Below are 27,436 nucleotides of genomic sequence, written 5' to 3'. Positions count from 1 at the left end.
TTTCTTGCGCTATTAGCTGGAGACCACCTGGCTGTTTTTTGGACCTCCTGGCTTCTTCCCCCAATATTGCAAAACCGTTGGGGGAAAGGGCTCAGAATGCTGGCTGTCAGCCGGATAAAGTTTTTAAAATTGAACAGGCAGGGACTAAATAAAACGAAATAACTAATTATCAATTAATTAAACAGACAAGGACTAGGGGTGACAAGACAGACAATATCTGAGGAGCTGCCACGAAGAAGAGGGGGGTCAATCTATTATCCAAAGCACCTGGAGGCAGGACAGCAAACAATGGATATCGGACAGCCACCATTTTTGGGGGAAACAGTTTGAGGGATGATGAAGTGGCTGAGAACAAGTGAGCGCATCCTTCTTCTTTTGACAGTCCTTTTCCTGGCTGTCTTTAAGATTTCCTCTAAAACCCTAGGGAGGTTCTGTAGGGCTCCAACTTCAGAATGAAGCAAAAGGCCATGAATTGAGATCTACCTGTAAGATTTCCTTTCCTAGCATAACTCTACAAGCAGCACCTGACTGTGAACTGAGTGTGCTGTGCTCCTTTTGAAAAGCTTTACTTTTTTCCCCTTTATTTCTGGGAATTTAGATTTTGAACTTTTTTTTTAGGGGGGAGGGAAGCCTGTTGGATGGGAGGCATTGAAAAGAGAATAAAAATATTGATAGGGCTGTAATTATTAGCAGAATTTGCTGGTTGGAGGCCATAATAAAATCGATCGATTGATTGATTGGGTTATAACCCAATAACAAAAAGCGTGCATCTAAAATTGGAAGGACTGGGGACCAATCACAATTCCTAAGGGAAGACCTGTGCAAGGCATCTTCAGAAAGGCCTCTGCTGTAGAACTTCACATCTGAGCAACTTTGCAATGAGGAGTAGTCCCTCAGGGAGACAGCCTTAGATAACTCAGGACTTTTAAGGTCACAGTGGAAATCTTGAGGGATAGAATTCCAAAATTGAAAGAGAGCAGCGCTCACTGTGCAGTTTAAATGGAAGTCTATCCAACAAATAGACATCTGAATTCTGGCTGAATGCAGAATGTCAAAAGAAGGCAACTTCCACCACTCTGTATAACTCTGGGAAACAATGATCAAACAAATGTTATTGTTAGGAATTCCAGAGTACCACTGTGGATCGGTGCAAACCATTTCATATATAACTGCTAGGTACTTGAATCTGTACATTGGTTTGTTTCTGGATGCAGTTGAGAGACCCACTTGAATTGAACTGCAGCCTTTATTCATAGCTACAGAGCCTGAATTTAAAAGAATCAACTGGAAAGAAAAAGTTCTGGACTCCAAAGCTAAATGTCTATGGAGATTCTTCGTCGTCCAGGTCATGGTTGAGAAGTTTCACTTCTCATCCAAGAAGGTTGTTCAGCAGAACTGAAGAAACTTCTTGGATGAGAAGCAAATTATCTTCAAGGAAAAACAAAGAAAACCCAGTTGCTTTCTGAAAAAGGCACATTTGGGACTCCAAGGCTGTTTTTAAGACATAGAACTGTGCAGTCTGGAATCTGTGAAGCCCATTGCCTTATCATAGACTGAAGTTGCCAGCCACAAAAATGGACTGAATTGGTTCCCCAGAAGTAGATCTTCCCCCTGAATCATTCCTCCTATGCTTTTTCTTGCAGACTTGTGCAAAGACACCGAACTCCACCACTTCTGAAGCCTCAGCTCCTGTCATATCCGAGAAATATAGATTGGCATCCGTCAATGGAGATAAGGTAAGAGATGTGATGGAAAGACAAAGGGGAATTCGGTTGACCCTTGAAAGCCAAGCTGCAGAACCTGTTAGCATCATCTCAGGATCAGTGATGGTATTCAGCCAGTTCTGACTGGTTCTAGTGAACTAGTAGCAAAAATTTTGAGTACTTTGTAGTACTCAAATACCACTTCTGGCTGGCCCCGCCCACATCTATTCGCTGCCTCCCGAGTCCCAGTTGATCTGCTGGGTCTTCTTCTGTTGCCCTGCACAGGAGAATGGAGCTGGAAAGCAGGTTGTTGGGGTGGGGAGGGAATGGGGATTTTGCAGTAACTTTCCCCTGCCAGGCCCACCAAGCCACGCCCACAGAACTGGTAGTAAAAAAAAATTGAATCCCACCACTGCTCAGGGTGTGAGAAAGATTAAAGTGGCAAGAGAGAGAAGAAATTAAATGATTTATTTTCTGCTTCATCCCTCCATGTCAGATTTAAATGGGCTCTTTTACCCCTTTACCCTGGACGTTTAGTTATACACCCTCATTTTAGGGTAGAGGTGGACAAAGATGTCCAGCTGATTTCCCTCGAGCTCCTGTGTTTAGGGCAGTGTTCCATAAGATAAGAAAACATTTATAGCAATAGCAATAGCCTTGGGCTTATATACTGCTTTACAGTGTTTTTACAGCCCCCTCTAAGCGGTTGACAGAGTCAGCCTATTTGCTCTCAACAATCTGGGTCCTCATTTTACCCACCTCGGAAGGATGGAAGGCTGAGTCAACTTTGAGCCTGGTGAGATTTCAACTGTTGGCAATACTGCATTCTAATCATTGTGCACAGGACGGAAGGAAGGAAGGAAGGAAGGAAGATAGCAATAGCACTTAGACTTATATACCGCTTCACAGTGCTTCACAGCCCTCTCTAAGCGGTTGACAGAGTCAGCCTATTGTCCCCCACAATCTGGGTCCTCATTTTACCCACCTCGGAAGGACGGAAGGCTGAGTCAACCTGGAGCCCCCTCATGATCAAACCCTTGGAGTGAGCAGTGAGTTAGCCTGTAGTACTCCATTCAGCAAGTGATTTTCCAGGGTAGGTGTCCCTGAAAGTCAAAAGGGCACCTGTAGCACAGATTAAAAGCGTGAGGCTTTGATCATGGGACTTGACTCTGTTGATCCTTCTCATAAAACCTCAGCAATGTTTCTCTAAAATAAGAAGTATAAATATGATGGATGGCTCTCTGTCTAACTTTCCTTGCTGACTAAGGTGCTTCGCATTGTGGAAAAGGGAAAGAATTGGCCAATAATAGTGTTTCCATGTCTTCCTGGTTTCTATTTTGGATTTTTTTTCCAGTCTGATGCTGATCCCCCCGCCCCCCCCCCCCCGGCTCCTTATGGCAGTGTGCAACTTGGCTAAATTGCCCTTCTTTTCTGTAGTCGGGGCTGGGGTCTTCTGGATTGTTGCTGAATCCTGTAGTGATCTCAGCTAATTAAATCAGCCTCCGGCTGGGTGACCTATGTCCAGGCAGTCACTGCACAAACAGAGCTCTAGAGATGAATAGGGTAACTGACAGGGAAGTTGTTGGGGAGAAGGTGGATGGGGCAAAGCTTGGAAACCTGGAAGCTATTCTGCCTAGCCAAGTCCTTAGTTAGCTACAGAATAGAGTTGGAAGGGACTTTGGAGGTCTTCTAGTCCAACCCCTTGCTCAAGCAGGAGATCCTATACATTTGAGACAAGTGGCTATCCAGTCTCTTCTAAAAACCTCCAGTGATGTAACGCCCACAACTTCTGAAGGCAACTTCCGTTCCACTGGTTAATTGCTCTCATTGTTAGGAACTTTCTCCTTAATTCCAGGTTGCTTCTCTCCTTGATTAGTTTCCATCCATTGTTTCTTGTCTGGCCTTCAGGTGCTTTGGAAAATAAATTGATCCCCTCTTCCTTGTGGCAGCCCCATCCCCTAGTCCAGTGATGGCAAACCTTTTAGACACCGAGTGCCCAAACGGTGTGCGCACGCATGCCCAACTGAAAGCGTGCATGTGTGGACATGCATGAGCACATGCACATGTGTGGACATGCACTTACACATGCGCAGCAGAGACTTGAAAACCAGCTGGCCAGTGGGAGACAGGGCATGCCAACACCAGCAGTGGGGCAAGAGGTCAGATCTTTTTCTTCCGTGAGCTTCTGTTTCATCGTTTGCAGGGAAACGGAAGCTCACGAAAGAAACACCATGGAGATTTGACCTGGGGCAACGGTGCGCATGCCAGCAGAGGGGGCTCTGCATGTCATCTATGGCACGCGTGTCATAGGTTTGCCATCACGGGTCTAGTCCTTCTGTTCTGTAGACTAACCGTATCATACACTAGCCTGCAGGAAGGAAGTGATGGAGGAAGAGGAGCAGGTTCTTCAGACAGAAGTGCCCTTGCCCTGGCCAAATCAGGAGACCTTCCCTTCCCACTGTGAGTCACTGCTTGAAGGAACTCCCTCACCTTTTAATCTTTCCAGCAAAATGACACCTCCTAGCTGGTAGGATGGAGCTGGCATCCCTCTTTGTGGGCGGCTGGCATACTTTCTTGGAAGCTTCTCTGGTGAGGAGGCGGAAGGTCAGCCTCAGGCTGAGCCCAAAGTTTGTTTATGGAAACAAAAGGTGCCACCACTGAGAAACAGGGCTCTGGAATGAGGTTCCCTGGTGGTGTTTTGAAGGGCCTTAAAGACTTAATTCTTCCCCCAGGTTTCCAATGACTGTGAGTGCCATCCCCTTTGACACGTCCCTTGCTGTTTGTCCCAATCTGGTTTCTGTCACCTTCGCCTCTTTTATTCCTTTTTTTTTCTTACTATCTTTTTAAAAAGGTTTTTGTCAATATAAAAAGATAACTTTAGTAAACATTTTACTAGTAAGCTGCCCAGTCATTGGCAGCATAAAACCTGAATGAATGAATGAATGAATAAAGCAGGCCTCTGAAGACAAGATATTGCGGAGAGCCAGAAGGAGGGGAAGCAAGAAGTATTTGTAGAAAGTGGGCACATATAAAAAAAATGCTGTGAGGAGTTAAGTCAAAATTCTCCGCTGACTTTTGGGTGTCCAGAGATGCACAAATTTCCTTGAAAGAGGAAATTTGGTCCCATCTTGGAACTCTCTAGGGCCTTCTAGATTAGAATATAATAAAATAGACTCTATACTGTGAATGTAATGTAATATAATGCAATAATAATTATATATTAGATACAATACATTAGTATATAGGTAGTCCTCGACTTGCAAAAAGTTCATTAAGTGACAATACAAAATTACCATGGCACTGAAAAAAGTGACTCATGACTGTTTTTTACACTTACGACTAAAATTCAAATACTTGACAACTGGTTCATTTTTATGACCATTGCAAAGTCCCAAAGTCACGTGATCTGTTTTTGCGACCTTCTGACAAGCAAAGTCAATGGAGAAGCCAGATTCACTTAACAACCTTGCTACCAACTTAACAACTGTAGTGATCCACTTAACAAATGTGGCAAGAAAGGCCATAAATTAGGGAAAACTCACTTATCAAATTTCTCATTTAACCACCAAAATTTAGGCTCAACTAACTGTAGTATGCTATGCTAAACTATGCTAAACTAAGCTATGCTATCCTGTCCTGTCCTGTCCTGTCCTATACTATACTATACTATACTATTACTATTACTATTACTATTACTATACTATACTATACTATACTATACTATACTATACTATACTATACTATACTATACTATACTATGTATAGTAGTCTATACTACACTGCTGTCCTGTAGTGTAGGTACTGTAGCATATTGCAGAGTTGATCTAATTGAAACTTTATTAAATAGTTTTAATAATGTTATTTCAAATAGGCAAGAAGTAGCTTGCAAGAAATAGTTTTGTTACTTTGTAATTTTTGATGAAAGAAATTAGGAAATTATAAGGACAATTATAGCAATAGCACTTGGACTTATATACCGCTTCTCTAAGCGGTTTACAGAGTCAGCCTCTTGCCCCCAACAATCTGGTCCTCATTTTACAGACCTCAGAAGGATGGAAGGCTGAGTCAACCTTGAACCTGGTGAGATTTGAACTGCCAGATTGCAGGGAGTCAGCAGAAGTAGCCTGCAGTACTTCGCTTTAACCACTGAGCCACCGCAGCTCATGAAGTGTTGCATAGTGTAAAAACCCTTACAAACCTTTAATTTGGGAACACTTCCCTAACACCGAGGTGGATGCCTACTTCACTTTATCTAGCAGACAGACTGCTGCTGACTAATTATCAGTTTTATTATTAAAGGCAAATACTTATCTTCCCTTGCCAGACGCACTGGCAGAGGAGAAATCTGTTTAATATTCAAATGAGTCTGAACTTATCTCATTTTGCATTTTAGAGGGATGCATAAACAAGATCTTTTGCTAGTGTATGAAGCCATAATATTCTAATTTTAGTAAGTCAGCTCTCTAGGTTTTTTTTTAATGCTAATAGATTTGTACAACTTAATGTAGGAAGACATAACCTATTTGCGAAATCATTTGTGAGAACACTGTAATTGTGAGAACAGAATTGCAAATGGTTATTATGCCTGAAGATAGAGAATTGTGCATAACCACACCAAAGGAATCTTTTGGATGAACAGAACACAACAGAGGAGCAGAGCTGGAAGGGACCTTGGAGATCTTCTAGCCCGACCCCCTGCTCAAGCAGGAGAACTCAGACCATCCCAGACAAGTGGCTGTCCAGTCTCTTCTTAAAAACCTCCAGTGATGGAGCACCTACAACTTCTGAAGACAAAGTCGTTCCACTGGTTAATTGTCCTCACTGTTAGGGAGTTTCTCTCCTTGATTAGTTTCCAACCATTGCTTCTTATCTTGCTATGGATTTGAACTACAGTTCTGACCACAGCAGGTCAGTTCAGTATAACAGGAGAGCAAGTAACTTTCTTTCTTTGATATGTTAGTCTTTTTTCATTTCTTAGTTTACGGGAGGGGATCATGTCTTTTCCCCATTGTTCCTCATTTCTTTCTCTTCCTCTCTTTTTTCCCCTTCTGGCTCTTGCTTCTCATTGCCTCCCCAGCCCACAAAGATTAATTTATTGAATTTAACTTGTGAAAGTATCCAGGACACTCAATTCAAAGTGAGATATTTGTTTGGTGATGGCCCAACCAGACAATGTCAGTTCTGAGTGACCAGCTGTATAGATTTGTTTCCATCATGATTGGTCCATAATTTCCTTCTTCCAATGATACACCCATAGTATAGTCTTTATCATTGTGCAAAATAAATACAATGAAATTGGTTACTACAGTACTACATCACTACTGTATGAGTCCATCCACCTTGCTGTTGGTCATCCTCTTGTTCTTTTTTTCCTCCATCCCCAGCTTTCTCCAGGGAGCTGGACTCTTGTGTTATGAGCCCAAGATAAGACAGAGAGTTACCTGATGTACCATCAATTGGAGATTAAATGGGTAGATTTGTTATCCTGATGAATTGGCCTTTCCAATTTTTTTTTTAATTACCGGTTCTGTGGATGTGGCTTGGTGGGAGTGGCAGGGAAAGATAGTGCAAAATCTCCATTCCCTCCCCACTCCAGGAGAAGGATAGTGTGTGTGTGTGTGTGTGTGTGTGTGTGTGTGTGTGTGTGTGTGTGTGTTAAACATTAAACAAGTGCACCAAACCCAGTACAGTTCCTTTAGCCGGGGCTGCGGGCTCCTTCTAAGCGGCCTACATTACAAATTGTAAATTTAAATTGCATGTCGGATTCATTACCAACTCCCTTTGATTTCAGTCAGCCGTGAAAATTGTACAGCTTCACTACTGAGAAAGTGTTGTGTCGCAAAGAGCAGCGGCCTAATCAGGCTCTTCTCCTAGGACACATTTCCATTTTGCCAATTATCAAATTTGGAATGCGGTGTGTGTGTGTATGTGTGTAGAGAAAAGCCAAGGCACTGAGTGGGAGTCATTTTTTTCACTACTGTGGTTAGTGAGCGTGGTAGAGCAGGCTGCTTAACCAAACTGCAGCCTACCTTCCTTCCTTCCTCGCCTCCCACCCATTTGAGCCTCCACCCCAGGGCAGAGTGGTCAGTAAAACTACCACCTTGAGACAGGTGTGGGAAGGACGAGAGGCGCGTTTAGAAATTCTGCAGCCACCTTCAAGCAGATTACAGCAGTCAAACTGTCATGGATCCGCCCACCCACCCCCCGGATTCCTCTCTGGACACAAATTCGGAGGAGGGAGGTGAATATGAGTTGGCAGAGGAAAGTATAGAGGCAAATGTGGGTCAGGATCAGGGCTCGGAGAGTGCTTCCAGAGAAGTCTCAACAATCAGATGAGTGACAGGTTGAGACTGAGAAGGCGAGACACAAGGTTGACTCAGCCTTCCATCCTTTCTAGGTGGGTAAAATGAGGACCCAGATTGTTGGGGGCAAATAAGCTGACTCTGAAAAACCACTTAGAGAGGACTGGAAAGCAATGTGAAGCGATATATTAAGTCTAAGTGCTATTACAGAACAGAAGGAAACATTGATGCATAGCAGTAATAGCATGGGGCAGGGGTCGTCAACCATTCGGACCTCAGGAACCACTAAATTCATAATTTTAAATCCCGCGGACCACTAATATGATTTTTTCTAAAAAAAAAATAGCATTTAGTGCAATATAAAAATGCAAATAATTTTTCTGAGGACCACCAAAATTTTCTCACAGGTCACCAATGGGCCACAGACCACCAGTTGGTGATCGCTGGCCTAGAGCATAGCATAGCATAGCACAATGTTTCTCAACCTTGGCGACTTTAAGTCCTGTGGACTTCAACTCCCAGAATTCCCCAGCCAGCTCTGCTCTGCTGGCTGGAGAATTCTGGGAGTTGAAGTCCACAAGTCTTAAAGTTGCCAAGTTTGGGAACCACTGAGGTAGGGGATCCTGGCCTGCCTCACCATATCAATTCTGGGAGTTGAAGTCCACAGGACTTAAAGTTGCCAAGGTTGAGAAACGCTGGCATAGCATATTGGTGATTGTAATAGGTAATAGTATAAACACTGACATAGTAAAAGTATACAGGTACTTCTTGACTTATGACCCCTTATGATATGATGGAATTTTCATTGCTAAGCAATGTTATTCAGTGAGATGCCTGATTTTATGACTTTGTTTTATGCCATGATTGTTAAACCCCTGCAGTTGTTAAGTGAACACGTGATCATTAAGCCAATCCAGTTTCCCCAATGACTTTGCTTTTGGATGGCAGCTGGGAAGGTCACAAGCGGCTGTCAAATGACCCCTGGGACTCTGCAACTGTCACAAACCCATGTAGGAGAAGATGAGGCAGAATCTTTGCCGGGGGGGGGGGGGGGAGTCAGGAGAAGAAGCAGCCTGGCTTGAGCCATCAATCTTCTTAAGCAGAATTGAACATTAACATTGTTTCAGGTGCAAAGGCTCAGAACTGCAGCTAAAGTTAGGGTCAAGAAGATTGATGGCTCAAGCTGATAGGCCAGACTCAGTGGTGGGATTCAGCCAGTCCGCACCTATTCGGGAGAACGGGTTGGTAACTTTCTAAGCAGTTTGGAGAACCGGTTGTTGGAAGAAATCTTTTGTTTTTTCCCACTTTACAGGGCTAATCCTGTAAGGAAGGGAGGAAGGAAACATTCTGGTGTGGTTTCTAGCCTCATCTTTATTGCCCTGCTTACAGAAACTGCCTCTCCGGTTAACCCTTAGTACATTGTAACAGCTAAGGCCAAGCGCCCATCGGGTGAGTGACCTTGAGTTGGCCACGCCCACCCAGTCACATGATCACTGAGCCCCACCTACCTAGATGGTTGTTACAGCAGAGAACTGGTTGTTAAATTATTTGAATCCCACCACTGGCGAGAATCTATTGTGCAATTACAATCCATGCTTGGTTTGCTGAGTATTGTGCAAACTTAGACAACAGCTCAGTTGCTACAGATGAACCTCAACAACTGATGATCGCAATTGGAACCAGAATTTCCTCTGCAAACAAGTCAGTCATTTACTTATGCAAATCACTTATGCTCATTAAATTAAGCGTGTGAGAGTTCTTAAGTGAATGGTTTACTGAGGAACTCCGGGAGATGAAGCGCCGAAAGAGACGCCTAGAGCAACTATGGAGATCCAGTAAGTCCGAGTCAGACCGAGCACTTTTAACATCTAGCATCAGAGCTTACCTCCGGGCAATTAGGACGACTAAAAGAACACACATTGCCTCTCTGATTGCTTCCGCTGAGTCGCGCCCCGCCGCCTTGTTCAGGATAACCCGTTCCCTCCTAAATAGGAGGGATACGAGCGATCCTTTGCAAGGCAGAGCTGAGGACTACGTCCAATTCCTCGCGGATAAAGTTGCTCGGCTTCGGGTGGACCTGGACTCCAATTGCGCAGAACCAGCTGAGGCACCAGGGGATAATCTGGCAGGACATCACTGGATTGATTTTCAGGCTGTTACCCCTGAGGACGTGGACAAGGCCATGGGAGCTGTAAATACCTCCACATGTGTACTGGACCCGTGCCCCTCCTGGCTGGTTGCTAACAGCAGGGAGGTGACACGGGGCTGGATCCAGGCGGTTGTTACCGCCTCCCTTCGGGAGGGGTTCTTTCCCCCCACTCTAAAGGTGGCGGTGGTGAGACCCCTTCTGAAGAAGCCATCCTTGGATCCAGCCGTTTTAAATAACTATCATCCAGTCTCCAACCTCCCCTTTGTGGGGAAGGTTGTTGAGAAGGTGGTAGCCTTTCAGCTCCGGCGATCCTTGGAGGAAACCGATTATCTAGATCCCTTCCAGTCGGGATTTAGGCCTGGCTACAGCACGGAAACCGCTTTGGTCGCATTGATCGATGATCTCTGGAGAGCCAGGGATGGAGGTTATGCCTCCGTCCTAGTGCTCCTTGACCTCTCAGCGGCTTTCGATACCATTGACCATGGTATCCTTCTGCGACGACTGCAGGAGGTGGGGGTGGGAGGCACTGTTCTACGGTGGTTCTCCTCTTACCTCTCGGACAGGTCGCAGTCGGTGTCGACTGGTGACTACCTGGAGGAGGGCCTTCTCTGTGGCTGCTCCAACCCTCTGGAACGAACTCCCCGTGGAGATTCGCACCCTCACCACCCTCCAGGCCTTCCGCAAAGCCCTTAAAACCTGGCTGTTCCGACAGGCCTGGGGCTAAACAACCGTTGCCCCTATCTCGAATGGTATGATTGTTGCGCTTTTAAATTATGTATTGTTTTGTGTTGGTGTCAAATTGTCTGTATCCCCTTTCCCTTGCTCAACTTGTGAGCCTCCCTGAGTCCCCCTCGGGGAAAAGGGCGGCATACAAATGAAATAAATGAAAATGAAAAATGAATGAAATGAATCAGATTTCCCCCATTGACTTTGCTTGTTGAAAGCCCCCCCCCCCCCCGCGCGTGAAGGACACCAGCGGCGATTACATGACACCCTGGGGTGCTGCAACCATTGTGAAGGAATGTGCAGTTCTCGACATCCTCCCTTCCTCATTCTGTTTGGCCAATTGCTGCTTTGTTTTGGGAAGAAAAATCCACAAAGTAATCTGGGTTTATTAAAGTCAAAAGAAGCAGAGGAACCACAATCACACTTTCTGTAGCCTCGAAGCACCTCAGTGGCCTTTGGGAGGTTAACTTTTGCAATCAGCCGAAAGGTGATTGGCCTTGGTGAATCCCCCTCTGCGATGTTGAATTTATGTTTTACTGACAGAGAAGTAGGGTCCCAAGTAACACACACACCCCCAACCAAAGAAGACTCCGAGGCTTGAGTTTCCTCAAAGTCTCATTATATTAGAGATGTCATATTGGCACATCTGGGGAAACCCGAATCTGAAAGCTTCCGTGTTTTCCCCACCCAAACGAAAGCCCAAGCCCCTGCTCAGCACCCACATGTCCGTCCCATGGCCCAATCAGGCATTATCCAAAACTGGGGATGCCACCCAGTCACACCATCGCAGCTGCAGGGCAAAGTGGCCTTGACTTTCTGAGAAAGAATGTTATTTTCACTACGTATCACCTACAATCTATATAATCCCCTTCCCATTTCCCCACAGTAGAAAATGTGGCAGAGCCTGAAGGCCCAAATATAAAAAGATGGCTTTCAGGTCTGACATGCATCTTTTACCAACAAAGAAATAAATAAAGCCTTTGTCGGTAAAACATAAATTCAAAAAAAAAAATAGTTTGTCGCGCAAACGGCTGCGTGCAAAGGCCTCTTGATTCGGGCTGAAAGGCAAAAGCGGAAGTAGCATGCTCCGCCCCATAATTGGGTAGACCAGGTTGCCCACTGGGGGGGGAAAAAAAAACACTTTACACTGTATGATGCCCTTTCTGGAAAGGAAAATAGTCACCAGTTAATTGCTTCTTGACTGTGCAGTTTTAACAGCACCTCTCCTTGAAGCAGGGGGGCTTTCAGGGTTCCAAGTAAGACCCCCAACCAAAGAAGACTCCGAGACTTGAGTTTCCTCAAAGTCCCATTTTATTAGAGATGTCCTATTGGCACATCTGGGGAAACCCGAATCTGAAAGCTTCCAGGTTTTCCCCACCCAAACGAAAGCCCTAGCCCCTGCCCAGCACCCACGTGTCCATCACATGGCCCAATCAGGCACCGTCCCAATTGGAGATGCTTCCCAGTCACACCACTCCAGGTGTAGGGCAAGACATCCTTGACTCTCTGAGAAAGAATGTTATTTTGCCTATATATCTCCCCTACTCCATATAATCCCTTCTCCCAATTTCCCACAGCATTGAATGTGGCAGGTCTGGAGGCCCAATGCAAAAGATGGCTTCCAGCCCTGAAACGGGCAGCGATCTGACCGAAACTCATTTTTAATCCTTCTGAGAAACTAGCTTTGTATTAGGTCCCAGTGCCAATGGCTTGGGAGCTTTATCTGGGCATGGCATCTTCTAACGGGGGTAGGAAGGCTTCTTCCCAGCTCTTTCTCACCCGTACAAACAGCCATGTGAATTCTGCTCTGTAAAAACTGTTGCAAGATATGCTTTACAGGGCACGCCATAACATTTATAGCCATGACACACCATTTAAATAGGAGGAAAGAGTACGTAAACAGTGAGGAAATAAAGACACGATCCTGATTCAGCTGGCAAAAGGCCCCCAGGGCTGGGCCTCTGCGGTTCATCTCTATCACTAGATCTGCAAACGTAATAAAGTTAGTTCTGGAAGTTTTCTTGGGTAAGTCAGTTTTAGGGGATTTCCAAGTACAAATCTAATGGCAGAAGGAAATGGCACCCCAGCAAAAAAAAAATAAAAAAAATACAGGTTTTGATCAAATAATAGTAATGTTTTCCCTTATATAAAGTTGTAGCTTCTTGCAAACTAGGAATTTTTTGCACAACGTGGAATAAATCTCATTTTAGCTGGGGAAGAGAAAATCTCTTGCTGGGAGAATCCAATTCTTGGTGGCACCTCACTGGCAGTTTCTCCAGAGTTGGCAAAGAGATGGTGAGATTGCAGAAATCTTGAACACCTCCGTTGTTAACTTCCCACATTTATTGCTTTTATTTATTTATTATGTCTACAGGTTGCCCATCTCCCTATCCAAATTCATAGGCAGGATAGGTTCCCCGTCTTTGTTGTGCTGCTGACACAGAGTATATATAATTCGTTGTAATAAATTTTGCTACCTTGCATATAGAATGCAATGCATACAGAATGTTGGTAAGGAATTAATCAAAGGGCCTCCAGACTGACTGTCTGTTTGTCCATCCATTATCTGGATAACACCCACAAAACAATTCCCCCCCAAAACCCCAAAGGGGAATGGCTCAAATGCTGCTGGCAGCTCCTTCTTCTTCCTTCCCCTGGTGATGGGAACCGCAGCTATTCTTAAGCAGGTTTCCCTTTGCTTAGCCTCGTTGGCCTTTCCATCCCAACGCAATGTCAGAAAGAAAGGGCTAGGAAGTCCATTTACCAGGATTGTGCAAAGGGGATGATGGGGAGAAGAAGCCAGCAAAAGAGCTGGAAATGGGCTGGGATCTGCAGAGGGAAAAATATATATTCAGAAAAGTTTGCCCAGCTCATCTACAAAGGAGAGACAGCTGGCAGGGATCAAATTCCTTGTGTGTCAATTCTGCATCTTGAACTTTTTGTTATTTTAGGTGGCATCTGTGGGAGGTTGGTTCACAAAAGTAAAGATAATACTGTGCAACTGAAGGCCAGCTCCTTCTTATCTATGTTTATTTGATCATGATAAACAGGAAGGTTTAGTAAATATGACATTTGACAATTTTGTTCCCGAAATATGAAAGAATGGGCATGGTGAGCAGTCTTCTGTCCCAGCATTAGAGCTGAGGTTAATTTTAAACACCTTATTGTGGTGCAAAGGTGAGAGCTGCCATCTTTCAGCAATCCAGAGTGATGAAAAAAATCCCCAGCTCTCTGCTGCCATCCAGTGGCGATCCAGGTTTTTGAAGCCCAGATTCCCGTGAACTCTTCTGCCTGGCACAAACACCTAATCTAGAATAGTTTTGGTTTTGCTGCGTACAGCCCAAAACTTTCCGGTTTATTCACAGGTTGTTTTCTTTGTGAGCAATAAGAGGATGCCCCAGTTTAATTCTGAAGGGATTTATCAAGCAATTGTAAACTGTAAACTATAAAAGATGCTTCCTTTCTCCTGGGTTGTCCTAACTTGTGGGCAGAATGAAATACAAATTATGTGTTGAGTCCTCTGGATACACTCCATTGTGGAAACAGAACTCAAGTTGACAACAATCAATTGTTTGCAATATAAGGCTTTTAAAAACTTGGGATGGCTATTTTTTAATTGGCATTGCTACACCCCTTGCTCTCTCTCACATACTAATCAGAGCTAATTATATATATTTAAATGGGTTAGTGAGTGGGAGAGAGCGGCCATATATTATTGGACTGTGTAATTTATATTTGCCCACAAACTCAGGTAAATAAAATCCTGTTTCCTTAAGCTGAGACTCTGGGGTTTAAGTGCTTATTTGAGCCACCCAGAGAAGCCCCACAGCGAAATGGGGACAAATAAATTTAGCAAATAAATAAGAAGTTAAAGTGGAAAAAAACTCTTTATTGCTTAATTGTTAGAAAATCTGTGTCTTTCTAGAAAAGATGGGATTTTTAGAAACCTGAATTTAGCTTCTTAACAGACTAATAGAGTTGGAAGGGACCTTGTAGGTCATCTAGTCCAACACACACACACACACCCCATCAAAGCTGGGGACACTACACTATTTCTGACAGAGGGCATTCCAGTCTCTTCTTGAAAGCCTCCAGTGATGAAGCTCCCACAACCTCTGAAGGCAACTTCTGTTCCATCGGTTGATTGTTCTCCCTGTCAGGAAATTCCTCCTTATTTCCAGGTTGAATCTCCCCTTGATCAGTTTCCATCCATTATTCCTTGTCTGGCCTTCGGGTGCCTTGGATAATAGCTTGACCCCCTCCTGTCTGTGGCAGCCCCTCAAATATTGGAAGGCTGCTATCCTGTCTCCCCTGGTCCTTCTCTTCACCAGACTAGACATGCCCAGTTCATTCTTCATATGTTTGAGTCTACAATCCCCAAATAATTCTGGTTGCTCTTCTCTGCACTCTTCCTAGGGTCTCTTTGCAGTGCCATTCATCAAATTTTCTAACATGCTATGTTGTCAGAATAACTCTGCCATAACTCTGACTGTTGAGACAATGCAGTTGTAAAGATCACGGGAATCTCTCCTTTCAGGAACTGGTGGACTGGGGGAAGCCTCTGGTCTGGCAAGTGGGCCACCTACGGGAGAAGTACGATGAATGGGTGCACCAGCCAGTGGATCGACCTATTCGCCTCTTCCAGTCGAATCTCCTGGAGTACCTCTCCAGGGCAACATGGTAAGAGCCAGACGTGGGGCAGGAGTGTGCAATGGGTGCAGGCCAAAGGCACAGAGTCCCAAGAAAACAGGTTTGGCCAGGATAAAGAGACGGGGTGACACAATGATTAGAATGCAGTATTGCAGGATGACTCTGCCCACTGCCAGCAGTTCGATCCTGACCAGCTCAAGGTTGACTCAGCCTTCCATCCTTCTGAGGTTGGTAAAATGAGGACCCAGATCATTGGGGGCAATAGGCTGATTGTAAACCACTTAGAGAGGGCTGTTAAAGCGGTATATGTTTTAAGTCCTATTGTCCTTTCTTCTTTCCTTCTTCCTTCCTTCCTTCCTTCCTTCCGATTGACTCAGCCTTCCATCCTTCCGAGGTCGATAAAATGAGGACCCAGATTGTTGGGGGACAATAGGCTGACTCTGTAAACTGCTTAAAGAGGGCTGAAAGCACTGTGAAGCGGTATATAAGTCTAAGTGCTATTGTCCGTCCTTCCTTCCTTCCTTCCTTCCTTCCTTCCTTCCATCCATCCATCCATCCATCCTTGGTGTGCAATGATTAGAATGCAATATTGCAGGCTGACTCTGCCAACTGCCAACAGTTTGATCCTGACTGGCTCATGATTGATTCAGCCTTCCATCCTTCTGAGGTTGGAAAAATGAGAACCCAGATTATTGGGGGCAAGAGGCTGAATCTGTGAACTGCTTAGAGAGAGCTGTAAAGGACTATAAATGTCTATGTGCTATTGCTATGTGGGTGGAGATCATTGATACATATGAAGAAGGAACATGTTTTCGATTCCTTGATTACAGTTGCAATCTTTTTTTATCTCCACTACCACTCTGCTTAGATAACCAAGGCTAGGACAAAATAAAAATGAATTTAGAGTAAGAAGGAGGAAACCCATGATACTTTGGGTCATTGTTTCAGAAATATTTTCTTAATGGATTATCCAGTGCCTTCAACAGTGGCAGAACTATGGTGGCGCAGGGGTTAGAATGCAATATTGCAGGCTAATTCTGCCAACTGCCAGGAGTTTGATTATCACTGATTTGCCCGAACTGGTATGAACCAGTAGCAACCAGCTCTGGGGAGGGAGACCTAGCTTCATTTAGGGCAGGGATGGGGAACAGTGGTCCTTTTATGACTTATGGACTTCAACTCCCAGAAATCCTGAGCCATGGCTGGCTCAGGATTTCTGGGAGTCGAAGTCCACAAGTCACAAAGGGGCCATCATTCCCCATCCCTGATTTAGAGAGAGCAGAGGCAAACTCATTCCTTGGACTGCATGGGCCCCATCAGGCTGTTCTTTTCCTATTCCCCAGTCTTGTTCGTTTGTCTTGAGATCTCCTGTTGGTCTCCCCTTCAAGCTCTGAATCTGTTTAGAGTTTCCAAGATCAGTTGAGGTTGGCTTAGTACCTCCTGTGGCAGTTCGTACTTCTGAGTCCTGCTCTGGGCACAAAGCCAGCTGGATGACCTTGGGCCAGTCACTTCCTCTTCAAATCATGCCTGAAAAGTCTTGCCAAGAAAATAGCAGGGACTTCCCCAGGCAGCCTCTGAGAATCAGACACGATTGAAGTGGGGGGGAAAACAAGATCTTTCACAAACGGCCCCCTCGGCTTCCAGAAAAAACCCAAGATCAGGAAAGAAGCCTTTGTGTTTGGCCTTTTCAGACATGGTGGCAGTGGTGGGTTCTAGCCGGTACAGTCGTACCGGTAGTAACCAGGAGCAGCAGCCACTGTACCGGTACGTTGGCTAGTTTGGCCCACCCACATTCCATACCTATAATGTGACCGGCCAATTGTGCACATGTGCACAGCGTGTGACACTTGTGCAACCTCTGCTGAATAGCTGGGTGTCGCAGGGGAGGGGGCGAGCAAGCGTGCCCGCCTAGGACACCCGGCCTTGTGTGCAGCATACCGTTTGCGACGGGGACCGGAACCCACCACTGCATGGTGGTCTTATCAGGGGGGGGGGAATCTTCTCCTGGAGGAATTGTCCCTGAAGGAAGTCAGAGAAATGGTCCTGCCAGTTTCTTAGTGTGCAGATTTAGTGCAGAATCTGAAAAAGCTGCTTCGCCCCCCTTTGAAGGCCAGATTTCAATGGCAGGATGTGTCGCAAATCCGAAACCAGTTTGACCCTTGTTTTTCTTCCAGGCACGTGGTCTGTATATTCTGGCTACCGGTGGTGTTTTTCCTCAGCCAGCACTGCTACACCACCCTTGCCCAGGGCAAAACCCAGCTGTTTGCCTCCTTCACATCAGGTGAGGCTTCTGTGCTGGCCGGTACCGTTTTCACACAAAACTCTCTACACACTTGAGGGAGTCAAAATGGAGACAGCAGAGGGCCTGGGAAGTAGGCTCTCTCAACATGCTCTCCTCCTTACTCCAGCCACTTACACCCAGTAGCTTTGGAATCCCCAAGGGCAAGTATCTAAGAGCCTAATGGGAGTGGATGTAACTGGGAGTCAGCAAACAGCCAGTTTGGTCTAGCGGTAAAGTCACCAGGCTGGAAACTGGGAGATGGTGAGTTCTAGTTTGGCCTTAGGCATGAAATCTATTTGGATGTCTTTGGGCCAACCATTAGGAGACAGTGAGTTCTAGTCCCGTCTTAGGCATGAAAGCTGGCTGGGTGACTTTGGGCCAATCACCAGGAGACAGTGAGTTCTAGTCCGGGTTGGGTGACTTTGGGCCAATCACCAGGAGACAGTGAGTTCTAGTCCGGGTTGGGGGACTTTGGGCCAATCACCAGGAGACAGTGAGTTCTAGTCCGGGTTGGGTGACCTTGGGCCAATCACCAGGAGACAGTGAGTTCTAGTCTGGGTTGGGTGACTTTGGGCCAATCACCAGGAGACAGTGAGTTCTAGTCCGGGTTGGGTGACTTTGGGCCAATCACCAGGAGACAGTGAGTTCTAGTCCGGGTTGGGTGACTTTGGGCCAATCACCAGGAGACAGTGAGTTCTAGTCCGGGTTGGGTGAGTTTGGGCCAATCACCAGGAGACAGTGAGTTCTAATCCTGGTTGGGTGACTTTGGGCCAATCACCAGGAGACAGTGAGTTCTAGTCCTGGTTGGGTGTCTTTGGGCCAATCACCAGGAGATAGTGAGTTCTAGTCCTGGTTGGGTGATTTTGGGAAATAGCCCCCGGCTGGCTGGCTGCTGTGGGAAATAAGCCTTCCTTGGTGCGTGCTCTGCTCCAGGGGACCCTTTCCCTTCTCACCCATTGCCGCTTTCCCTTCCGCTGCGTAGCCTATGCCATTCCTGTCCACAAGTACTGCTTCCCGCTGCTCTTCATCCTGGGCATCTTCACCTGGTCCCTGGTGGAGTATATCATCCATCGCTTCCTCTTCCACATGAACCCTCCAGCCAACAACTACTACCTGATCACCCTGCATTTCCTGGTCCATGGCCAGCATCATAAGGTAGGGGAGCCCTGGGAAACGGGGGCGATGGCAGCTTGGGGTGAGATTCTGGCACATGGATAAGGTAGGGGATCCTGGCCTGCCTCACCATATCAACCAGCTCAAGAGCAGCCCGAAGGGAGATTTGGCTCAGCAGTTTTGTGCATTGAAGAGCACTTCCAATATTGCAAAAGTGCCAGCCATGGAAAAGTCAAGGCTGACTTGATGGGTAAACAGGGCATGCATAGGCTTTGGGAGGCTGGTAGAGTGCTCGGGGGGGGGGGGAATGAGCAAAAAGCAACCTGTTTTCCACTCATTTTTGCCCTCCACAGCCCCCAGGAGCACTTTGCAAGCCTCCCAAACCCTCTGCATGTCCATTTTTGCGAAGGGGGCAGGATTTTGGGAGGCTAAAAATGCTGCATTCAGTGTACCCAGATTTTCACCCTCTTTTTGGGGGGGGGGGAAAGGTGCATCTTATACTCCAAAAATACGGTAGTTTTTGATATAACATACCAAAAAAATTGATTTGAATTTGGGTTTTACCAATTAGATTGATGGATCCTGATAGAATGGCTAGTTTATATTCTTATGAAAAAACAAAAAGTCGTGATTAATGCCTTATTTTACTGCAACAGAGAGAGTCGGAAGTCAGTGCTTCTTTTTCTTTTTCCTAATTGTTCCTCACTCTTCTTCCATCCCTCTTCCTCCCCTATTTTCTCTCATTTTTTGTATCTTATTTTATCTTATAACTCAATAAAAGTTTGGAGTAACCAAAGATAAATAAATACAAAAGCAAAAAGAAGGAGAAATGGAGAAGGGAAAAAGCAAACACATTTGTTTCTATCTGGAAACCACTTCTGGACGTTTTGGTTGAGGTTAGAAAAGAAATGAAACTTGGATTTTGGGCTTTGCCCATTAGATAGATATGGTATTATGGAAATAGCTACCGTGTTTTTTTGGAGTAGAAGACACACCTTTTTCCCTCAAAAAAGAGGCTGAAATCTCGGTGCGTCTTATACTCTGAATACAGCATTTTTTTCCTCTGGAAAACCCACCCTCACCAAAATGGCCATGCATAGCCTTTAGGAGGCTTCCAGAGTGCTCCTGGGGGCTGGGGAGGGCAGAAATGAGTGAAAAACGGGCCGTTTTTTGCTCAGTTCCCCCCCCACCCGGAGCATTCTATAAGCCTTCTAAAGGCTATTCATGCCCTTTTTTTGAAGAAAAAAAAACGGGGCATTTTTCATGCAAAATGGGACATTTTGGGGTGGTGTGCAGAGTGCAAAAACTTTTTTTTTTAATTTGCCTCTTCAAAATCTTGGTGTGTTTTAAACTCGGAAAAATACAGTAGTTCAAACTACTAGGTAAAACTAAAAAGTCGCTGTTTGATGTTATTACCCTATTCTACTGCCCCAAAGAGAGTCGGAAGTCAATGACATGATGAGTTTCAAAGTGCTCTGTGCTCGGTTACTGCCCGACTTGGGGCAATTCTGCACAATATCCTCAGCTTGTTCTCTTCCAGCCTGTTCCTGAAATTTATTTAAGGGATCCCAGGCTGGGTCATCGCTCCCATTAATTGCCTTTCTACCTGTATGGGAAGAATGAGATATACCAAGTGGTCCAGAGGTGGGTTATTATCTATTCGGTCTGGTTCAGCAGAATAGGTAGTAAAAATCTAGCGTATGTTTGCGAACCGGTAATAATGGTAGCCTGGCCATGCCCCCGAACTGGTTCCCTCAGTCACTATTGCCGTTGGCAGCATGTTTTGTGGCTGGAAAAGGAGGCAGAGAGAAACAGTCCTGTTGCCAAGGTACACAACAGGTGGGGGGGAAGAAATTCCAACTTCAGCCTCCTGGTATGGCCTGAGGCTTTGGGTGAAGGTGGGAGGGAGGTTGAGCAGCAGATTGAGTGAGGGGTGGGTGGTGGCTTTTTCCCTTCTCCTTGCCCCCCAGGAACACACTGCAGGCTTCAGCAGGGCTGGGGGAAGGGTAAAACGCCCCTGTTTTTGCGAAAAACTAGCAAAAAACCGAGGCATTTTTGCCTTTTCCCCAGCCCTGCTGAATCCTGCAGAGTGTTCCTGGGGGGGGGGGGGGGGGGCAGGGAGGACAAAAACTTTTTTTTCCTTACTGGGTAGTTTGCAGGCGCTCTCTTAGCGAGGCTGGAGGGCCCCCCCCCCGCCATTAAAACTTTTCGCCACTGTTTCGGTGGGCATGGCTTGGTGAGGGGCTCATGTGACTGAGTGGGCGTGAGTGCTGTCAGGTTGGCCACGCCCACTCAGCCACATGCCCCCGTCTAGCCACGCCCACTGAACCGGTAGTAAACATTTTTGAAACCCACCCCTGAAGTGGTCCCTGGAGGTAGGGATCATCCCTTCTTGATGGACCCCCCTCCATCCTAGAGGGACGTGGTCACATCTTTTCCACCCCCTCGTTTTATCCAAAGGCCTGGACTTTTTGTGAAGTCACATCATTGCAATTAGCTTTGTTTACCACTCAGTCTTCTACCCCGTTTGGCCAGCTTGACTTCAATTTAGGTGTGTTAAAGGCTCTGGCGTTCCATGCCACTCGAGTCTTTGCAAAGTTCAGCACCCTTCCTGGGCGTTTTAATCCTCAGGGCAGGAAGAGGCCGAAAGCTTTTGGATTTCCCCAGCCCCGATGTTACCACTTCCGCTTGAGGATGGAGATGGGTGGGAAGGATATTCTACTGAGCCACAAAGGACCCATTTCCGTTTTAGCGAAACCAAGTAGGATTTGTCATAATTCCAGCTTCAGGTAGAAGCCCTGGAGACGAGGGCCAGAGTGTTCAATGCAATGGGGGTGGGGTGGGGTGTTGTCCAAAAAATCAAGATGATGGCCTGCGGGATCAAAAGATCACCCTTTTGATGTGCATCATGTGGACAGAAGGGCCGGACTGAGCTTCAATCATGCCCGGTGGCTGCTAGCTTAACAGGCATGTCCTTAAAATACTGGATGGAGCCTGTCGGGGAATTGATTATTAGGGGACCAGAGGCTAACACATATATGGAACAGTTGCTGGAACTGGGTATGGCTAGTTTAATGAAAAGAAGGACTAGGGGTGACAGCAATCTTCTAATATCTCAGGGGCTGCCCCAAAGAAGAGGGAGTCAAGCTCTTATCCAAAGCACCTGTGGGCAGGATAAGAAGCAATGGGTGGAAACTAATCAAGGAGAGAAGCAACTTAGAACTAAGCAGAAATTTCCTGACAGTTAGAAAAAGTAATCAGCGGAATAACTTGCCTCCAGAAGTTGTGAGTGCTCCATCACTGGAGGTTTTTACGAAGAGATTGGACAGCCATTTGTCTGAAATGGTCCTGGGCTTCATGCCTGAGCAGAGGGTTGAACTAGAAGACCTCCAAGGTCCCTTCCAACTCTGTTATTCTGATTTCAACTCTCAGAGCTGATGGCTGGGGGAATCCTGGGAGTTGAAATCCACACAGCTTAAAGCAGTGTTTCTCAACCTTGGCAACTTGAAGATGTCCGGACTTTAACTCCCAGAATCCCCCAGCCAGCATTCGCTGGCTGGGGAATTCTGGGAGTTGAAGTCCGGACATCTTCAAGTTGCCAAGGTTGAGAAACACTGGCTTAAAGTTTGCAGAAGTTGAGAAACCCGCCGTTCTACGGTATCTACCGAGACCTCATTTTCTCCGCTGTCCTCTCTCGCAGTCGCCGTTCGACCACACCCGCCTGGTCTTCCCACCCGTGCCGGCCTCCCTGCTTTTCTTCCCGTTCTACTTCCTTGCTCAAGTGGTTGTACCTGGAGAATTGGGGCTCTCCATCCTATCCGGAGGAATTGTTGGTTACATTATTTACGACATGATGCATTATTACTTGCACTACGGCTCGCCCAAAGAAGGCACCTACCTCTACGGTCTGAAGACCTATCACATCAAGCACCACTTCGAGCACCAGAAAGCAGGTGAGGGTGGGCACCGCAGAGGGGAGGGGAGGGGGAGAGGGAGAAAGGTACAGCTGGGCTTTGAGTCCCTTTATTTTCTTTCAAGCATCGTAGCTTCCAGGAGCCAAACTAAGCCAATACAGGTAGTCCTTGACTTACAACAGTTTGCTTAGGGACCATTTGAAGTGACAACAGCACTGAAAAAAGGGACATGTGGCCATTTTTCACACTTATGCCCATTTTTCACACTTATGACCACTGCAGTACTCGACCAATTAGATCCCATAGATTAGGCCTCCTCCGAGTTCCATCTGCCGGTCAATGTCGACTGGCAACCACGCGGAGGAGGGCCTTCTCGGTGGCAGCTCCGACCCTATGGAACGATCTCCCCGTGGAGATTCGTACCCTCACCACCCTCCAGACCTTCCGCACAGCCCTTAATATCTGGCTCTCCCGTCAGGCCTGGGGCTAAAGACTGTAACCCACCCGAATAGTATGAATGTTGTGCTTTTAATGATGTACTGTCTTATGTGTTAATTGTTTGTTTTCCCTCCCCTTCTAGTTGTAAGCCGCCCTGAGTCCCCCCCAGGGAAAAGGGCGGCATATAAATAAACTACTCAGACTCAGACTCAGACTCAGTATCCCCCCTAATCACATGGTCAAAATTCAGATGCTTGGCAACTGACCTTGTACTTGTGGGAAAATGCTAGGAAAAGGGGGAAAACATCAAATGCCGGAAAAAAAAACCAAATGCACAAGTATAGTCTAGGTGGTTCCTGGCTCAATAGCAGTAACTGTGGAATGGATCTTGGAGACTCTGGAAAGAGGGCAGAGAAGGGCAACCAGGATGATTAGGGACTGGAGGCTAAAACAGACGATGAAAGGTTGCAGGAACTGGGCATTGCTGGTTTAATGAAAAGAAGGACTAGGGAAGACATGATAACAGTCTTCCAATATCTCAGGGGTTGCCACAAAGAAGAGGGAGTCAAAGTATTCTCCAAGGTAGAACAAGAAGCAATGGGTGGAAACGAATGAAGGAGAGAAGCAACTTAGAACTGAGAAGAAATTTCCTGACAGTGAGAACAATTAACCAGTGGAACAACTTGCCTCCAGAGGTTGTGAATGCTCCAACACTGGAAGTTTTAAAAAAGACATTGGACAACCATTTGTCTGAAGTGGTGTAGAGTTTCTTGCTTAAGCAGGGGGTTGGTCTAGAAGACCTCCACTGTCCCTTCCAACTCTGTTATTCTGTATTTTGTATTATCATCCTATATGTTCTTTTTTCCCCTCTGCCCGCTTCAGGTTTTGGGATTTCCAGCCGATTCTGGGATCGTCCCTTCCACACGCTGATTCCAGAAGAAAACAAGAAGAGCGATTAGCGTCACACTTTCCTGCTGGGCCCCTGGGATTGCGACCAGAGGCCTGGCGGCTGTGGTTGCTGGAACTTTGCAAGGCCTGTAACAACCCTTCGACTTGGACTGGGGAGAGAACTGAGTCCCCTTTTCCTGCTGCTTTGTGGCCTTATTTTTTTTTTGGGGGGGGGAACCAAGAGTGCCTTAAGATCTCCCGGAGCTGTGAAGAAGCAAATGGTGGGGAGAGGGCCAGTTGCATCTTAGCCTCATAGTCAGGGATGGATGTCAGACAGAAATCCTGCTCAGCTTTATTTCCTTTTATGTAGGTATAATTTTATTAAAGATTTTTCTTAAACGAAAGAACACGAAAGCTAATGCAAACTAATATAAAGTGGGAACAAGAAAAGAGTGAAGAAAAAAAAACCAAAGAGAAAGCTAAAAGTGCAAGAAATGGGGGGAAGAAAAAGAAAAATAGGGGGAAATAGATACAAAGAAGTAGTTTCTGATCTATTTTACAGCAGTTATAAGTACGATCATAAAACTTATTCTATGGTTACAACATAACATGAGCCGAGGTGGCACAGTGGTTAAATGCAGCTGACTGCAGTTCAGCAGTTCGGCGGTTCAAATCTCACCGGCTCAGGGTTGACTCAGCCTTCCATCCTTCCGAGGTGGGTAAAATGAGGACCCGGATTGTTGGGGGCAATATGCTGACTCTGTAAACCGCTTAGAGAGGGCTGAAAGCCCTATGAAGCGGTATATAAATCTAACTGCTATTGCTATTGCTATAACTCTTCTTTCTATAATGTATCCTAATCATCCAAACCATAAATTGTAAGTTCATTTTTTTCCCGTATTTTACACAGAAAGTCCATGAAAGGCTTTCTAGTTAGCAATAAACATAGATACTGTATTTTTTGTGATCAAAGAAATCAATTTAGCCATCTCAGCAAACTCCGTCATCTTTACCAGCCATTCCCCCATGAGGGATAGTGCCAAATCTTTTCCCCTTTTGCACCTACTGCTCAGCTGCCTTTCCAAGCACCAAAGTCTTATTTTGTAACCTACGTGGTTGAATTTATCCCTCTCACAGCTAAGCAGATCTTGTGGGAGAACGTGCCTTGCCAGGGGCTCCTGGCTGTTAGATGTCCTGGCTTCTACGGCTGGGTTTTGTGGGTGAGAGAAAAGGGTGTGGGAAAAAGAGGCCATTTCTCAAACGGCGTTTAACCACACTTGCATAGACGCACCTTGGAAGCTCTTTATGGCTCTTGGCAGAATATTGAAGATAGAATAATAGGCCACATGAAGGAATGTGGTGATGTCTTTGTGAGACCACACTTAGAATATTGCATCTGGTTTTGGTCACCACAATGCAAACAAGATATCCAGACTCCAGAAAGAATGCAGAGAAGAGCAGGCAGGATGATTAGAAGGTTGGAGGCTAAACTTTATGAATTGTGGGAATTAGGTCTGCTTAGTCTAACAACAACAACAACAACAACAACAAAAAGACCGGGGTGACATGATAGCATTTTGCTTCCAATTTTGAGGAGTCAGCCTATTCTTCAAAGTTCAGGAAGGCTGTTAAAACCTGGCTGTTCCGGCAGGCCTGGGGCTGTTGACCTTATTGAAAGCCCTGACGAGAGCGAATGCATGTTATGAATTTTAAATCATTTTTTAATTTTTCTTTCTTCCTTTTTCTTTTTTTCTTCACTTTGTAAGCTGCCCAGAGTCCTGCGGGATTGGGCGGCCTATAAATTTAATAAATAAATAAATAAATAAATAAATAATAATAATAATAATAATAATACCTGGGGACAGGACAGGAAATAATAATGGAATCAAGGAGTAAAGCAACCTAGAACTAAGGAGACATTTCCTGGCAGGTAAAGTGTTTTTTCTGGTGAGGCCGCTCTATCAGGGCAACTACCCACATATGAGACGGAGCCAGTGGTGGGATTCAAATAATTTACCAACCAGTTCTCTGCCCTAATGCCCAGCTGGGTGGGCAGGGCTTTGTGGTCATGTGATCATGTGGGCGTGGCCAAGTCAATGTCACTCAGGTCGATGGGTAATAAGGGTTAACTGGAGAGGCAGTTTCTGTAAGCAGGGCAATAAAGATCAGGCTAGAAACAACACCAGAATGTTTCTTTCCTGCCTTACAGGATTAGCCCTGTAAAGTGGGAAAAAACAAAAGGAGATTTCTTCCAACAACTGGTTTTCCCAACTGCTTAGAAAGTTACCAACCGGTTCTCCCGAATAGGTGCGAGCTGGCTGAATCCCACCACTGGACAGAGCAGTCGCTTTCGTGACAAACTATTTTTTGTGTTGAATTTATATTTTACCGACAAAGAAATAAAGGAAGACTAGCATAAATCTACTTCAGGCTATTTAGCTCTCGTCAGCTAGCCATAGCCTTTCTGGGATTCGAACCGGGCTACTTCCCAGAGTCCCAGAGAGGGTATGGCTGGCTGATGAGAGCTAAATAGCCTGAAGTAGATCTATGCTAGTCTCCCTTTATTTCTTTGCTGGTAAAATATAAACTCAAGACTCCCTGGCAGGTAGAACAATCAACCAGTGGGACAGAAGTTGCCTTCAGAAGTTGTGGGAGCTTCATCACTGGAAGCTTTCAAGAAGAGTCTAGACAGCAACTTTTCTGAAATAGTTTAGGGTCCCCTGCTTGAACAGGGGAGGGGGCTGGACTAGAAGATCTCCAAGGTCTCTTCCGACTCCATAATTCTGTGATTCTGACCCTTCTCTTTTATGACATCACAATATAGGTAGAAAAAGGGACCTGTTTGCACTTTGATGCTGCACTATTGCTTTGTCAGCCTGTCAGCCTGTGGTGGGTTCCTACCAGTTCAGCCCAGTTCAACCATACCGGTCGTGGTTTGGTGGCCTGGATCGCTGGAACTGCCAGGGACCCAGGCCTGCCATGCCCCTGAACCGATTCTCCAGGGGGTGCCATAGGCTTTTGCTTCTGTCCATGCGCAGAGCAATTTTTATCACACTGCACTTAGCAAGTGTGATCATCAGGTGTGCGTGTGTGGGTACTGCCATCCTGATGATCTTCCCTCCATGGATGTCCCTGGACACAGGAACCTTCTCTGTCTCAACTACCCCAGATGCCATGGCCAAGAGCTGCTCCTTCCACCCTTCGTCCAGGGGTCCTTGGTGACCCTTGGGAGCATCTCCCTCTTACTTCCTGCACCCTGGCTCAAATTGTGT

The 27,436-nt window shown here is 45.9% G+C and overlaps 1 protein-coding gene across 1 annotated transcript in view; it reads left to right on the top strand.

The window, feature by feature from the left end:
* Window positions 1-24,235, top strand: part of FA2H (fatty acid 2-hydroxylase) — a 55,817-nt gene extending 31,582 nt beyond the window's left edge. The window contains exons 2-7 of the mRNA XM_032231084.1: window positions 1,244-1,297; window positions 15,418-15,560; window positions 17,705-17,811; window positions 18,794-18,966; window positions 22,625-22,877; window positions 24,159-24,235. Coding sequence (XP_032086975.1) covers window positions 1,244-1,297; window positions 15,418-15,560; window positions 17,705-17,811; window positions 18,794-18,966; window positions 22,625-22,877; window positions 24,159-24,235 — 807 coding nt within the window. The remainder of the gene's footprint in view (window positions 1-1,243; window positions 1,298-15,417; window positions 15,561-17,704; window positions 17,812-18,793; window positions 18,967-22,624; window positions 22,878-24,158) is intronic.
* Window positions 24,236-27,436: the final 3,201 nt, after the last annotated feature.

Source organism: Thamnophis elegans, chromosome 14 (assembly GCF_009769535.1).
Source record: "Thamnophis elegans isolate rThaEle1 chromosome 14, rThaEle1.pri, whole genome shotgun sequence".
Classification (NCBI taxonomy): domain Eukaryota; kingdom Metazoa; phylum Chordata; class Lepidosauria; order Squamata; family Colubridae; genus Thamnophis; species Thamnophis elegans.
The sequence above is the reverse complement of the archived record's forward strand: the minus strand, read 5'-3'. Positions and strand labels throughout refer to the sequence as shown.